Consider the following 12,501-nt stretch of genomic DNA (forward strand, 5'->3'; position numbering starts at 1 on the left):
ATTTGTGGGTATGTGGTTTCCGGAACTTCAGGAGCCAGCCTCAAGTGGACACTCGAGGAACTGCAGTTTTTAACACTTCCGCAATGGCTTCAGTTCTCGCGGCCGGAGGTTGCTGCTTGTTTTTAACATTTGATTTCTGACTGAACTTATTCGAGAGTCCCTCTCTACTTTCAAAAGACAGCTAAAGACCCAGCTCTTTAGAAAGCACTATGCACTTAGCTAGACTGTTCTCCACTGTTGTCCCCAGTGGGAGATCATGTCTTCCAGCTACAGTTGACTCTCACTGTCCTGCTCTACTCTGGGAATCTGTGCTCAGGTCTTGAGTGACCCAGCACTTGGTACTTTGGTCATTATTGTGGTGATGTTAATTGTTGATGATGATAATGGAAGGTCTTAAATTGTTTGGTTGCCTCATTGTAGAAGTTCTTTATTTTGGAAAAAAATAATAAAAAATCCTTACTTATTTTTTGAAGCACTTTGATACCCGTACTGATCTTGTTTCGTCTTGTCTAGATCTTTGCTTGTGTTGTTCTTGTTCTCGTATGTACGTCGCTTTGGATAAAAGCATCTGCTAAATGACATTGTAACATTGTAACTTATTATTTATAATTATTCAGACGAGGAAGTGGTAACGTCTGTTAAACTTAGTGCCCCCTGCAGGCCTGGAGCCCTCCTGTCGTCACGTCTTGATGTGCAGTGTTTCTCTTTTGCATGTGTTTTCTGTTCTAGATTTGCAATATTCATATATTTGCAGCTGTTAATGCAGTTGTTTTATCTTTTTGCATCCTGTTGTTTCTCATTTGCAGCCCGTTCCCACCCTTCGTGTTTGTGTTAGAGTTTTGCATGTGTTAATGAAGATGTGTTGATTCTTTATTTGCAGCACATTTCTCCTGATGAAGATCATTTTGGTCATAACAAGAAAAAAAATGTAATTAGTCTTTCATTTAAGATAAAAAATTCTGCCAATACTTTTCTTTATTGAGGCTATAAGAGGAACCATCTGTGGGAAGTTTATTTTGTTTTTATCACAGAGCTGCTTTTTCCAGAGTTGAAATGGTTTTAGGAGAGTTAAATAAATACCACTGACCTGTTGAGATGATCACAATCATTGGCTGTATGTGAACTTTGCAGATTTTACTATGTTGTGTAATTTGTGCCCCCCGTTTAAACATTTGAGCTTCTTTCCGTTGTATGAACCTTTAAGTCTTAATACATCATGAAATATATTAAATACAAAGATGATTTTTAGAATTAATGGCAATTCTTATCCAGCACATTTTTTATTTTATTCATGCATGCTTATTTAATTGAAATAAAGCATCTTGCAGGTTGATAAGACTTAAATGTTGTGCAGATATTTCTCCTAAATTCTTTGTTATTTTTCACTTTTACAGAACATGTGTCAACTATTGAGACATTTGGACCCAGAGGCACTGTGATACCTCTCTTTTGTCAGTTTGAATCAAGCCAGAAATCATAATCAGGAAACATTCTTTCTCTGAACTATGAAATAAGGCTCTATTTGACTACCTTTGTCTGAATTCAAAGCCTGATAATCACCTTCACTGCAGTCAGGGTTTACACACAGCAGCACAACAAAAAATAGCAGCAGTCCCCGACACATGACACCTCACAAAATCTCCCTCCGCCCATCCCAAAGTCCAAACCACAGACACTTACCAGCAGCCAGTCGGGCAGACACACCCTGAGCTCGTCTCTTCTCAGGTCAAAGTGAAGGTGAGTCACAGACAGACAGGAGGGTGGGGGTGAGAGGGAGGGGCCATGCTGGAGACTCAGAACAGGGGTGCAGTGATGAGATGAGGTGGATGTTAGTGGGTGTTAATGAAGGAGTCTGTGGATATTGTGACAGTCGTCCCTCTGAGATAAACAACTCCTGTGAAGGTTACTTGATGACAGTGGGAAAATGCACATGTGATGTCGATTTCTGTCAATATCTGCACCGTATTGACGTCTTAAAAGGATCATGTATTATGCATTACTGTATCTACCTGCATACAGAAAAAATATTAAATCACACCGATGCATCTCTTGAAAATCTGTGCTTGAAAGTCGCTCAGTATCCTTTAAACAACCATATCTAAAAATATTCATACCTCTTATTAACAGCCATGCAGATGAATAGCCTGCAAACATGGCCTCCACCTGTATTCACACTACAGTCCTTGGCTATGGTAGTTCCATTAAATTAATAGTTAATGTGGGGATAAAGGCCCAACCTCTTTGTACTCTACATCCTTAAAGACGCTAATCATGAGACTCAGTGTTACACACAGAAAAAGACACACATATTTGGTAGCTTAAAGGAAAAGTACAAATTGTGCCCCCTTTCTTTTAACACTATAGTGTGCAAGTTTAAGCAATTGACAGTTTCAGATACTGTAATTATCAAGCTTCTTAGATGATACCATTCAACAAAGCTCAGGGCGAAGACATTTCTGATGTCCAAATTAGTTTGAAGCTAATTCCTTTAACGCTGGTGTCGGTCTTTATAACTGAGTGCCTATAACTCAAGCCTTACTCTTGGTTTCGCCCAGTGATTCCCAAGTTGGTGGGGTGTCACAACTGGGAATATTGATGGGGGGATGCTACAGAGCTTGATGAAACAATGCACACCATTCTGCACTGCTAGCAAAGCATGAAAATACTTCTTATAAGATGTAGGGCTAACATAGATAAGAAACCATTACAAGTCGTATCTCACTCTCAATGCTATCTCCACCAATGGTGAGCATCCTACAGTTTAAAATTTAGAGTTACATGCTGGATTGTCGCTTCCTCTGTCAAAGTGTCTTGTTGGATTCAGGTTTTTAGTTTGACGTCACACGCTGAAGTTGCAATCATGTATTTTTTGCAGACCATGTTTCAAATAAATGTTCTCTAGACGGGGGAATTTGTTGGCAAAGGACGTGTCTGCAAAAATTTTATAATTGCAACTGAAGGGGACTACATCCAAACCCTGAGATATATTTAAATGAATACAGGTGTTGATTTATTGATTAAACGAGAAAAAATGTAATTTGATTTTTTCCTCTTTTATGTCTAAGAAATTTAAATATTTTTTTAAATAATTTTTTATTTCATATAATTTTCTTTTTTTCTTTTTTATTAATTTTCCCCAATTTTCTCTTTTTTTATTTTTTCCTGAATTTCCCCAGATTAAATATGCTAATTTCCCCCCTCTTTTATCTATTTGTTTTTCTTCTTGTTATGCAGACGATTAAACGATGACAACGCCAAAGGAAGACTCCCTCATTTTCATTATGTCCACAGTTCTTTTATGTATTTTGAATCATTTGCAGCTTCTGTTTCCCTCATGGCGGAGTATTAGGGCTGCACCGGAGAAAGAAAATCAGACATTGGGAGAAAAAAGTTGTAAGTTGTAATTCTTCACAAAGAGTTATTTTATTACAAAAATTAAATTGTGTTCGTATCTTATATGTCCTTATGTATGATGAGTGGTGGTTGGGCTTGCAAATATTTCATCTACTAAAAGGGGGCCCTAAAAATTGTTTGGGAACCACTAGTGTAACCTACAGATTTGCCTGAAGCCAATCTTTATCAACCAGTGCAATTGTATGCAGAATCAAGCAATGAGATTTTTAGCAATCAAAGTGTTCTGATTTTCATGCATTGGTCTTAGTAATAATGACTTATCATCTTTGGGTAGGTTTTGATTATATGTGGGAATAGAAGCTGGTGGGGGGAGCAAAATCGGAAGAGCATATTGGCTAAAAACAATTCAGGGACCTTTCAGCCTTCAACAATTAGTTATCTCTGAACACAAACTCCATTCTAATATCTAAAGATGCTAGTCAGGAGGATGGAGATCAGTTATCAAGAATTAGCCCTCTCCTGCAGGGACTAACTTATTGTCCAATGGTAGCCCACTGGTTTCGAAATTGACCTGAAGCTAACTGTTACTCAAACAGCCCATTAAAAAAGTACAGATGAGCCCAAATGTCTTCACTGTTGAGGCTCCTCACAAACTCAGATATACAAGTGTGCACCCACACTTATATTGTTCCTCTCTGCAGCTGAGCACCACCCTCCAGTTCCAGCCCACACTCATACCACAGCTCCTTCCGCTCCTCCGATGTTCATTAGCAGTGTGGGTGCAATAACTGGTAACCGAACAGTCGTAACACAAAGCCAATGTAATTACTTTTATGGCGGTGCAATGTGTTTGGAGCCTGGCGGGAGCACTGCGGACATCAGTTGGTGGGAAGACCATAAAACGATTAAGAGCGCTAAAGAGACACTCCCCTTTAAACCGAATGAAGCCGGGAGCAATCATCTCTGGGAATGATTGGCACTGCCTTTCTGCTCGAGCCGGCAATAAGAAGAAGTTGGCAGACAACTGAGAGGGAGGTAGGGAGCACTAACACGACTCTTATTCCGAAGCCGAAGGGAGAATCGCCCGTGGGTAAATTACAGTCCCAATATTTTTCACAGGAGAAGAAAAATCCCTTCAGAGGTTTAGGCATATTGAATATTCTTTGGGATGCAAGCTCACATGGTGATTGTTGAAGAGAGGGGGAATGCCCTGAAGAAATCTAGATAATAGAAGTATTAAAATGTTACAGTAAAATACAAGCGGCAATATTATGCCCTTTTTTAAACCCCCAGCATCAAGAAAACGAACTCCTCTTTTCCTACAGTGGTATAAATGAGTGCAATAAAGCTGGCTCGGCGCTGCCGGGAGAGCGGGCATCAGTCATCCTGATGGAATTAGACCATGCTACCCACAATCCCCCCCTGCTCCCCAAACTATTGTGAAAAAGAAAGAGAGGAGGTCTCCCTCCACAGAGAAGATGTATCGATGAAAGTCGTGTGGCTAAATAGCCAAAGGTTCAGAAAACAGCTTGTGTTGGAAACGGATAATTGGGCCAATCAAGCACACAGGATGAAAACTGTGGGATAGATGGAGCAATACTTCATTGGATGTGTCATTTAATGAGGTCAGCATCTGGTCTAGGGTCCAAAACATGGCCGGAAGGAGGACTACAACTTCAACTGGGCAACCATGTGGCTGTTAAATCTATCTATCTGATTGACGGATGCAGGATTGTGTCTTTAGAATGACAAAAGGAATGAAAGTCATCAAAATTAAAAGGAATCACAGATTTCTTTTTCGAGTTTTTATGATGCTGATTGGTCAAAAAATTCAAAAAGAAAGATATAAGATTTAAAGCAGCATTTATTTGACCTTATAGATGAGTAGATTAGCTGAAAAACAACTTTAAATGCTCATCCTATGCAACCAAATGATTAATCTGACTATCCATCGAAGCGCATGTATAATATATAAACTTCAGCCCACTTTGGATCTATTTCATCATTTCGACACGCTCTTGTGTCATACAACTGTTATGCTGCCATATAATAAAATGGATATCTGGTACGCAGCGCTCTCCTGGCAGAGGCAGGAAGTGGGGCAGCTGTAGGTGAATTAAGAAAAAGGACACTGGCTCCTTGAGCTCTGCAGCACATCACTCAGATGAAGCAACACACTGTAATATATGCATGGGGGAGGTAATTGAATTTCAAAGACACATTCTCCTGTTTTCCATATGGCCCACCAGTATGGCCAGAGTATGAGTCTAATAACAGGCCATTACTATGAGTGTGAGCTGCAGAATTCAGAGAAGAAAGAAATCAACAATACATTAGTTTTTTGAAGGAAAATGAAACTGAAGTTCAACAGGCTAAACAATTTGTTTTTATATGTTTTAGTTTGTTTAATGAAGAAGAAACTTTGAGCAAAACATTTGCACCAAAATGCCTGATGTATCACATATGATACAAATTAAAACTTGTATATTAAATTGCTATTTCATTTCTTTTTTCTTTTTACTTGCCAGAAGGTCCAATAAACAGTCCACTTTCAAAGTACTAGAATTATTTGATGGTTCAGGCTTTACAGGGTTAAGGGCTAGAGGAATCTGTTCCTTTCAGAGTGTGTGTTACCTAAACCTGAGGTTTCATGGGAAAATTAGACTTGCACCAACATTAATGTGTTGCTGTTGATGTAAACAATCATCGCGCTGTATTATTGTTAAGCTCTATAATTGAGAGAATGCTCGGTTGTTTGGAGACAAAGGGAGAGGTGACCTGCGCTCTCTTTTCCCACACTGTCCTGCCAGAACCCATTAAACACACATGCCTTGTTGGTATTTCAATGCAAAAAACAGCACTATACATTTTATTAAGATTTATTACCTTAAAGAAGGCCCGGGCACAGATCATTTGGTTCATGAGCTCTCACTTTATCGTTTCATTTAAAAATCACAGGACTTAAATCTCCCACTGCACACCAAAAAACTGGGCGAAGCTACAGTGGGAAGCTGTAGTGTAGAAACAAACGTAAAAAGAGTTCATACATGAATGTACAAAAACACAGCTGTGTGTGCAAAATGACCTCGTGGGGAGACATAACTCACAAGGACGATTCATTTCATTAGCTGTGTGATTTACAACACACTGGGTGACTAGTTTGGGACAACACACATTTGTTCATCTCAAGTATAACATAGTATTGTGTCTGTGATGTGTTTGTTTTGAAATATGTAGTGATAGAAGGTGTGTGAAATCAACAGAAAAATGTGTCTCGCCCCAAACTAGAAGTAGGAATGTTGCTCTGTTGAAACAATGACATCATCATCGACACACACGACACAAATATTACAAAAAAGTACTAAAATGTCTCTCCAAGGTTTAAAATATTCTACAGCTCACTGTTCGTTGAGTCATAATCTGTCGTTGAAAACTATGTAAAACCAAGTACACTTGAGTAGGAGTGCAAGAACGCAGGAGGACTAAAATAAATACTAAAAATATGACAAGCGATTTCATCACCAGCAAAAATCTTTGAAGGCATTCAGATTTTGTTCGCTTGTTATTACCCTTTGTTTTGCTTCAGAGTGTACTTATCCCTGTGATGCTTCCAATTTAAAACTTAAGCCTTTAAAACTGTTAAAAAAAAAAAGGCACAAAAGGTTCACAGATGAGACTCTGGTACACAGAAACAACAGTCCATGAGGTGGTGGGTGGGTCCATGTGGATGAGTGACAGACAGGACGATGGATGAGTAGAGTAGGTTGTGACAGGTGGGTGGGGTTAGTGATGGTTGCGTCAGGAGGTGTGCAAACTCCTGCATGCAGGTGGTTGAATTAGAGGGTGAGGGGGTGTTAGCATTAGCACACGTAGCCAGGAAGGCCCATGGAGGTTAATGGTAATCCTAAGGTGGGGACAGAATGACATCATCAGTCGTGTTCATGGCTGATAGTAGTGAGGTTAATACCATGCTCCTGTTAGCTGTCTCCTCAGGCTAGCATTGGAAGACACACGTCCAGAGTCTTGGTCTGATAGAGGTCGTTTCTTGACATTAACAGTCTGACAGTCTAGCCATCTTCTCTGGCCCATTTCTGTCACCGCTTCCACGTCATTTCAGACACTCACCCACGGCTGCTCGAAGCTGTACGTCCTCCTGCGGTCGTCTGGGTCTTCCGGGACATTCTGGGACTGCTGGAACTCCTGTCTCAGCCTCTGTATCCGGTCATGGTTGCTCGGTGTTAGCCGGTTACTGTTGGGAGGAGAGAGTGGGGGAAAGATTGATGAGTGTGAGAGGTCCATTGTGAACAAGTGACCTGGTTCCATCAGCGCAGGGCGGAAACGGCCTGCAGGATGGAGTTACTTAAAATCCAGCGGGCTTTGTCCATGAACTGATCAAACACACTGTTGACACTGAGAAAAAGCAACCCAGATACGTTCAACCCAGATAAAACATAAACACATGATGAGTGAGGGCAGAGCCAAGAGGAGGCCTTACAGCAAAACCAACAGCAGTATGAACCAAACTAATGTGCCTCCGATGTATTATTCATAACAATGAACAAAGACTAGTGATGAACGGTGAGCACTGCAACAACACACACACACACCCCTCATCACCCTCCATCCCTCCCGGCATTGTATCATTCAACTAGTGCACTGCTATTGTCTGCTGCAGCCCTGTCGTGCTAACATCAAACAATGCTGCCCTGAGTGCAGCTTCCTCATGCTCCACCGGACAGATCCACTCTCACCGGTCACTCACGACTGTGTGTTCAATAACTGCAGCTACGTTAGGTAGAGTAAACTATACAGTGATTAAATATGAATGGATGGAGCTGTGAGTTAACATGTGCAGTCCTTGTTTCATGCTTGTTCACATGTATTCGATCCAATGTAGAAATAAATCCAGAGATATTTGCTGTGTATGGTTATATAAGATACTTTTCATTGGAAAATTACAACTAATATGTTCCTTCTCAGGCTACACTGGGTCATATTTGCAGTTACCACTCTTATTTAACTCCTTTATGTTGACTTTTTTTTTTATTAACACTAAATAAAACAGAACCAGAAAGTACCTGGTCCAGTCAGCAAAAAGGTTCTTCTTCTTTAATTTTCCTTTTAATGAGGTCAAACTTTATGTTTCTGGCAGAGGACAATAAATAAAAAGGCTTTATGATTAAACATTTCAAATGTTGGAATTAAATTCAAAATGTCCAAAAAGTTATAATCCTATTCAAAAAAATTATCCATCTGTGATCATTTATTTCTCTCTTACCTGGTACTTATACTAGACTTTATTCTATGACGTTATTAATCACATGTTGTTACCCTTTCTCTCACTAATCACCCAGCCTGTCATGAGTTGATGTTCAGTTTTGTTTCTTCCTTGTGTTTCCTTTTTAATTTAGTTTCTTAGACATTTTTGTAAGTCTTGTTTGTACCTTTTTGTTCTTTTATGAATATAATCTTTATTTTTCTGCACATGGGTACGCCACCATCTTTTCCTATCGTGACAGAATGGATCAACACAGGCCAGGGGAAACACAGGCTGCTTTCGAAACGGCCTGCTACATACTGCCTACGAATGAAGTAGGCAGTAGGTACTACATACTGATTTTGAATTTAGTCTGTAGGATGATTGTTCTGTTTGATCTGTTCTGCAGTATGCTAAGCTAGACATCACTGGATTTCCAGTTTCAGAAAGCAGAAGTAAACAACGGCCAAGCTGATCGCGAAACAGTTTCTTTAGCATCACGTATGAATTAAAAAGTTAAGAAGTGGTTTATATGGAATTCAATAATTTTCACAGCACCTAAAAATGGAGTTCCCCCCGTCAACTGGTCCGATGCGTTAAACAAACGAGGAGCTGAGTGAAAGAGACGTCGATCAAACTGAAGAAAGCAGTTAAGTCGACCTGCAAACGCTGATATGAACATCAACACCAATGTTTGTATCTTTATTTGGTAGCAAGGTAATAAGCAGGATAATGTATAATGAGCAGGTGAAATAGAATAGAATGGTGAGGCAGGGTGAGACAAAGGTGCTCACTTTGTATTATCTCTTAACTTAATCATGAAAAATACTGAATTAAGGTTGTCTTCACTCCTCCTTGACTGTATCACTGATAGCTGCCTTTCCTGTATCTCATATAGGCCATAATGTACATGTGTTAGTGCCTGTACCTTTAACACATTTCTGCTGTTCTCTGAGCGTTTAAATCCAGAGATATATAGGACGAGAAAGGAACGTGTTAAATATATGTGGCCTCCTACAGAGGAAATTAATTAACACTACATGCCTCTCACACTGCGCATGAGAAAAGAAGCGTGAGGGTCTGTGAATAGAGAAACCAGCAGGGGAGCTCTGACTCCCCACCTGCCTTTTTTACTTCGTAATGCCAGGAGATTGCCTTGGACTGCCTCGGACTGTTCCAGTCCTCTGATTCTGGGTTTGCAAACGTCTAAAATAAAACTCCATTAAAATGATTCAGAGTTGTTTTTTGTGGAGGAATTAGGTTTGAATGCAGCTGCAAAATACAAAAACCTCCTTTGTTTGAGTTCTATCATGTCAGTCACAGGAAAACTCAAAGAGGCAGGATATCAGTTTCTTCATGAGCTCCAAGTATGACTACATCATCATAATACAGCTACAATTACAGCCTAAATTCATTTCATCCATCACAAAACAACCATGTAGTTGGTTTGTAATGATGTAAACTAAAACACAGAAGCACTGCCAACATTTCCAGTTATCAACTCCAGACACACACAATGGAAAAGCCAGAGCCAGTCAGCCTTGTCAAAGACCAGGAAGCTGTCATATGCGATCCTGCTAATCTCCATGATATGTAACACAGTCGCTTGGCCTCTTTGGAACCAAGCTGACCTGATGGCTGGTACATGTTTGACCTTGAAGCCATGGGTCAACGCCTAAATGTCAGCTTCAACAGAAAAGCTCATATGCATGTGATAGAGGGTAACCTGTGCGCAGATGTGTGTACAAGAAGAAGAGGAAGTAAAGCCAGAGAGGTGAGAGTCAGTGTCGTAGTTTGGCTCAGGTTAGTCCACAACTTTCACAGGGTTTAAGTCTCAATACCGGTCCCATGTTTCTCATATGAAAGCCACCCCTCTCCTGAGGTAGTCAGTCGACCTTGTAATCAAAACTGCATCATCATTAAAGCAACCTATAGATCCATCCTACATACCAGAATGCTGCCCCAGAGACTGCAGAGAGAAGAAACTCAAATAAAGGGATCAAACATCTCCCATCCTCATCTCTGACAAAACACTGTAAATCAATCAGAGGAAGAGCAACACTGCAATACAACTATAGGTCCAAAACACCCCAGAGACCGGCAAGAGATGATCTTCATTATCCAGACAGACTCACTCAATATCTGGCACTGCAGTATGAGGCTGAAAGGTCGCAGTGTGGCTTTTGTTGAGTGGAGCGTCTCTGGGACTCAATAACAGGACTGTGGCTTGCTGACTGGGCTGCCAGCAGCAAAAAACTGTTTACGCGGAGATGCGCTCTGCCTTTCATGGTCGGGCGTGCCTCCTGAAAAGCTGTCTGTCTCGGGCCTGGAGGATGGGAAGGAGGCAGCTTGAAAGGATGTAATGCCTGCAGAATATGACTGAAGTATGGCAGTGCTGAACTTTGTTCTAATGCAGGATGGTGAACAAAGGTACGACAAAAATGCTCTAAATCAAATGTGTTACCATCTTTTGCCTTTATTTCTTTAAATTGAGTTTGGCTGGTGTTAACTGTTGGGTGACCGACTGGCCACTTATTCATCAAGCCCTGTTAGACTGTTTTTTAGCAATGCTGTCATGTTCCTAATCCTAATTAACAAATACCCCCAAAAGCCAGGTGATTCAGAAGTTAGAGATGCCAGAGACAGGGTCTTTGACTGAAATTTGACTGAAACGTCTTACACATTGCAATTTTGCAACAAAAAAAAGGGAAGCAGGAACGCAAATATCAGAATCATCGGGTGAATGCAGAGTGGAATCCCTCTCTCCAACCCCAACTCAGTCTCAGCAGATGTGTGTCTAACATGGGTCTGGTCCTGCTGGAGGTTTCTGCCTGTTAAAGGAAGTTTGTCCTTGCCTCTGTAATTTGCTAAATGCTGCAAAGTGCTCTGCTCATGGTGGATTAAGATGAGATCAGACTGAGTCCTGTCTGTAAGGTGGGACTGGATCTTACCCTGTCTTGATGTTGGGTCTTTGTTAATAATAGAACAGAGTACGGTCTAGACCTGCTCTGTTTGGAAAGAGTGTCCAGATAACGTTTGTTGGGGTTTGGCGCTATATAAATAAAGATTAATTGACTGATGTCTGAAGTGTTGTGAGAGAAGTATTTGTCAATCATGTTGCAAAAAAAAAAAGCAGAATGCATATTGACTGAAGTGCCGTCCAGGACCCAATCCCCTTCAGTCAAATTTATAATCTCTATAAACAGACTTGCACTCACAATTAATATCGTCTATCAATGGGTTCCAACATGAACATGACACCAGATCTCTTTAAAAACTGAAGAACAATGTTACTATAGTGGAAATGATTGATGGCAAGTAGAATAACTTGAAGACCTCAGCTTGTATCAAACAGAAATCCTCCATATCCCTGAGCGGATGGGTGCTTCTGTCAGATTTGAGACATCTGCAGTGAGGTGAAACATTAATCCAAGGACACAAAGCCTCAATATGATGCCTGTCAAAACAAAGGTTAAATAGCAATATCCAAGCAATAGAAAAAGATCAAACCAAGGGTTGGTGCATCATTTTGCATACAAGAGGAAGTGATCCAAATTGGACCCAACTCCACACTAATAGGATTTGTCAGATCTGTGCTGTCACTTCAAAATCCTGCATGACATTGACACCCCTTTCCACAGATCCCAATCAAAGCATACCAACAGATAGAGGGTGGGCCTATATGCTGCGTTGCACAGTAAGTGGCAGAAGCAGCTGATGGACAGAGTCCTAATCCTGTGGATTATAAATGAATGGGCTCATTCACACAGGCTGCTCTTCCCATGCCAATAGGAGCTTCCTTCGGACCCACCACCAACTGCACAGGGTTATAAATCTAAGAACTATTCCCTTTAGAGGACTTGGTGACTTTTAGTGGATCGTTTTGCCTC

General features: G+C 40.6%; 1 protein-coding gene across 4 annotated transcripts in view; it reads right to left on the reverse strand.

Moving 5' to 3' along the window:
• The window catches only part of pard3ab (par-3 family cell polarity regulator alpha, b), a 372,199-nt gene that overhangs the window by 11,908 nt on the left and 347,790 nt on the right, over positions 1-12,501 (reverse strand). For 3 of the 4 annotated variants that reach the window (XM_034702113.1, XM_034702112.1, XM_034702111.1), the window contains one exon: positions 7,480-7,603. In XM_034702113.1, the coding sequence (XP_034558004.1) occupies positions 7,480-7,603 (124 nt within the window). Of the gene's footprint in view, positions 1-6,217; positions 7,259-7,479; positions 7,604-12,501 lie in introns of those variants that run through there. The other variant, XM_034702114.1, reaches the window with a different exon arrangement.

The sequence above is a fragment of the Notolabrus celidotus genome, chromosome 15 (genome assembly GCF_009762535.1).
Source record: "Notolabrus celidotus isolate fNotCel1 chromosome 15, fNotCel1.pri, whole genome shotgun sequence".
Classification (NCBI taxonomy): domain Eukaryota; kingdom Metazoa; phylum Chordata; class Actinopteri; order Labriformes; family Labridae; genus Notolabrus; species Notolabrus celidotus.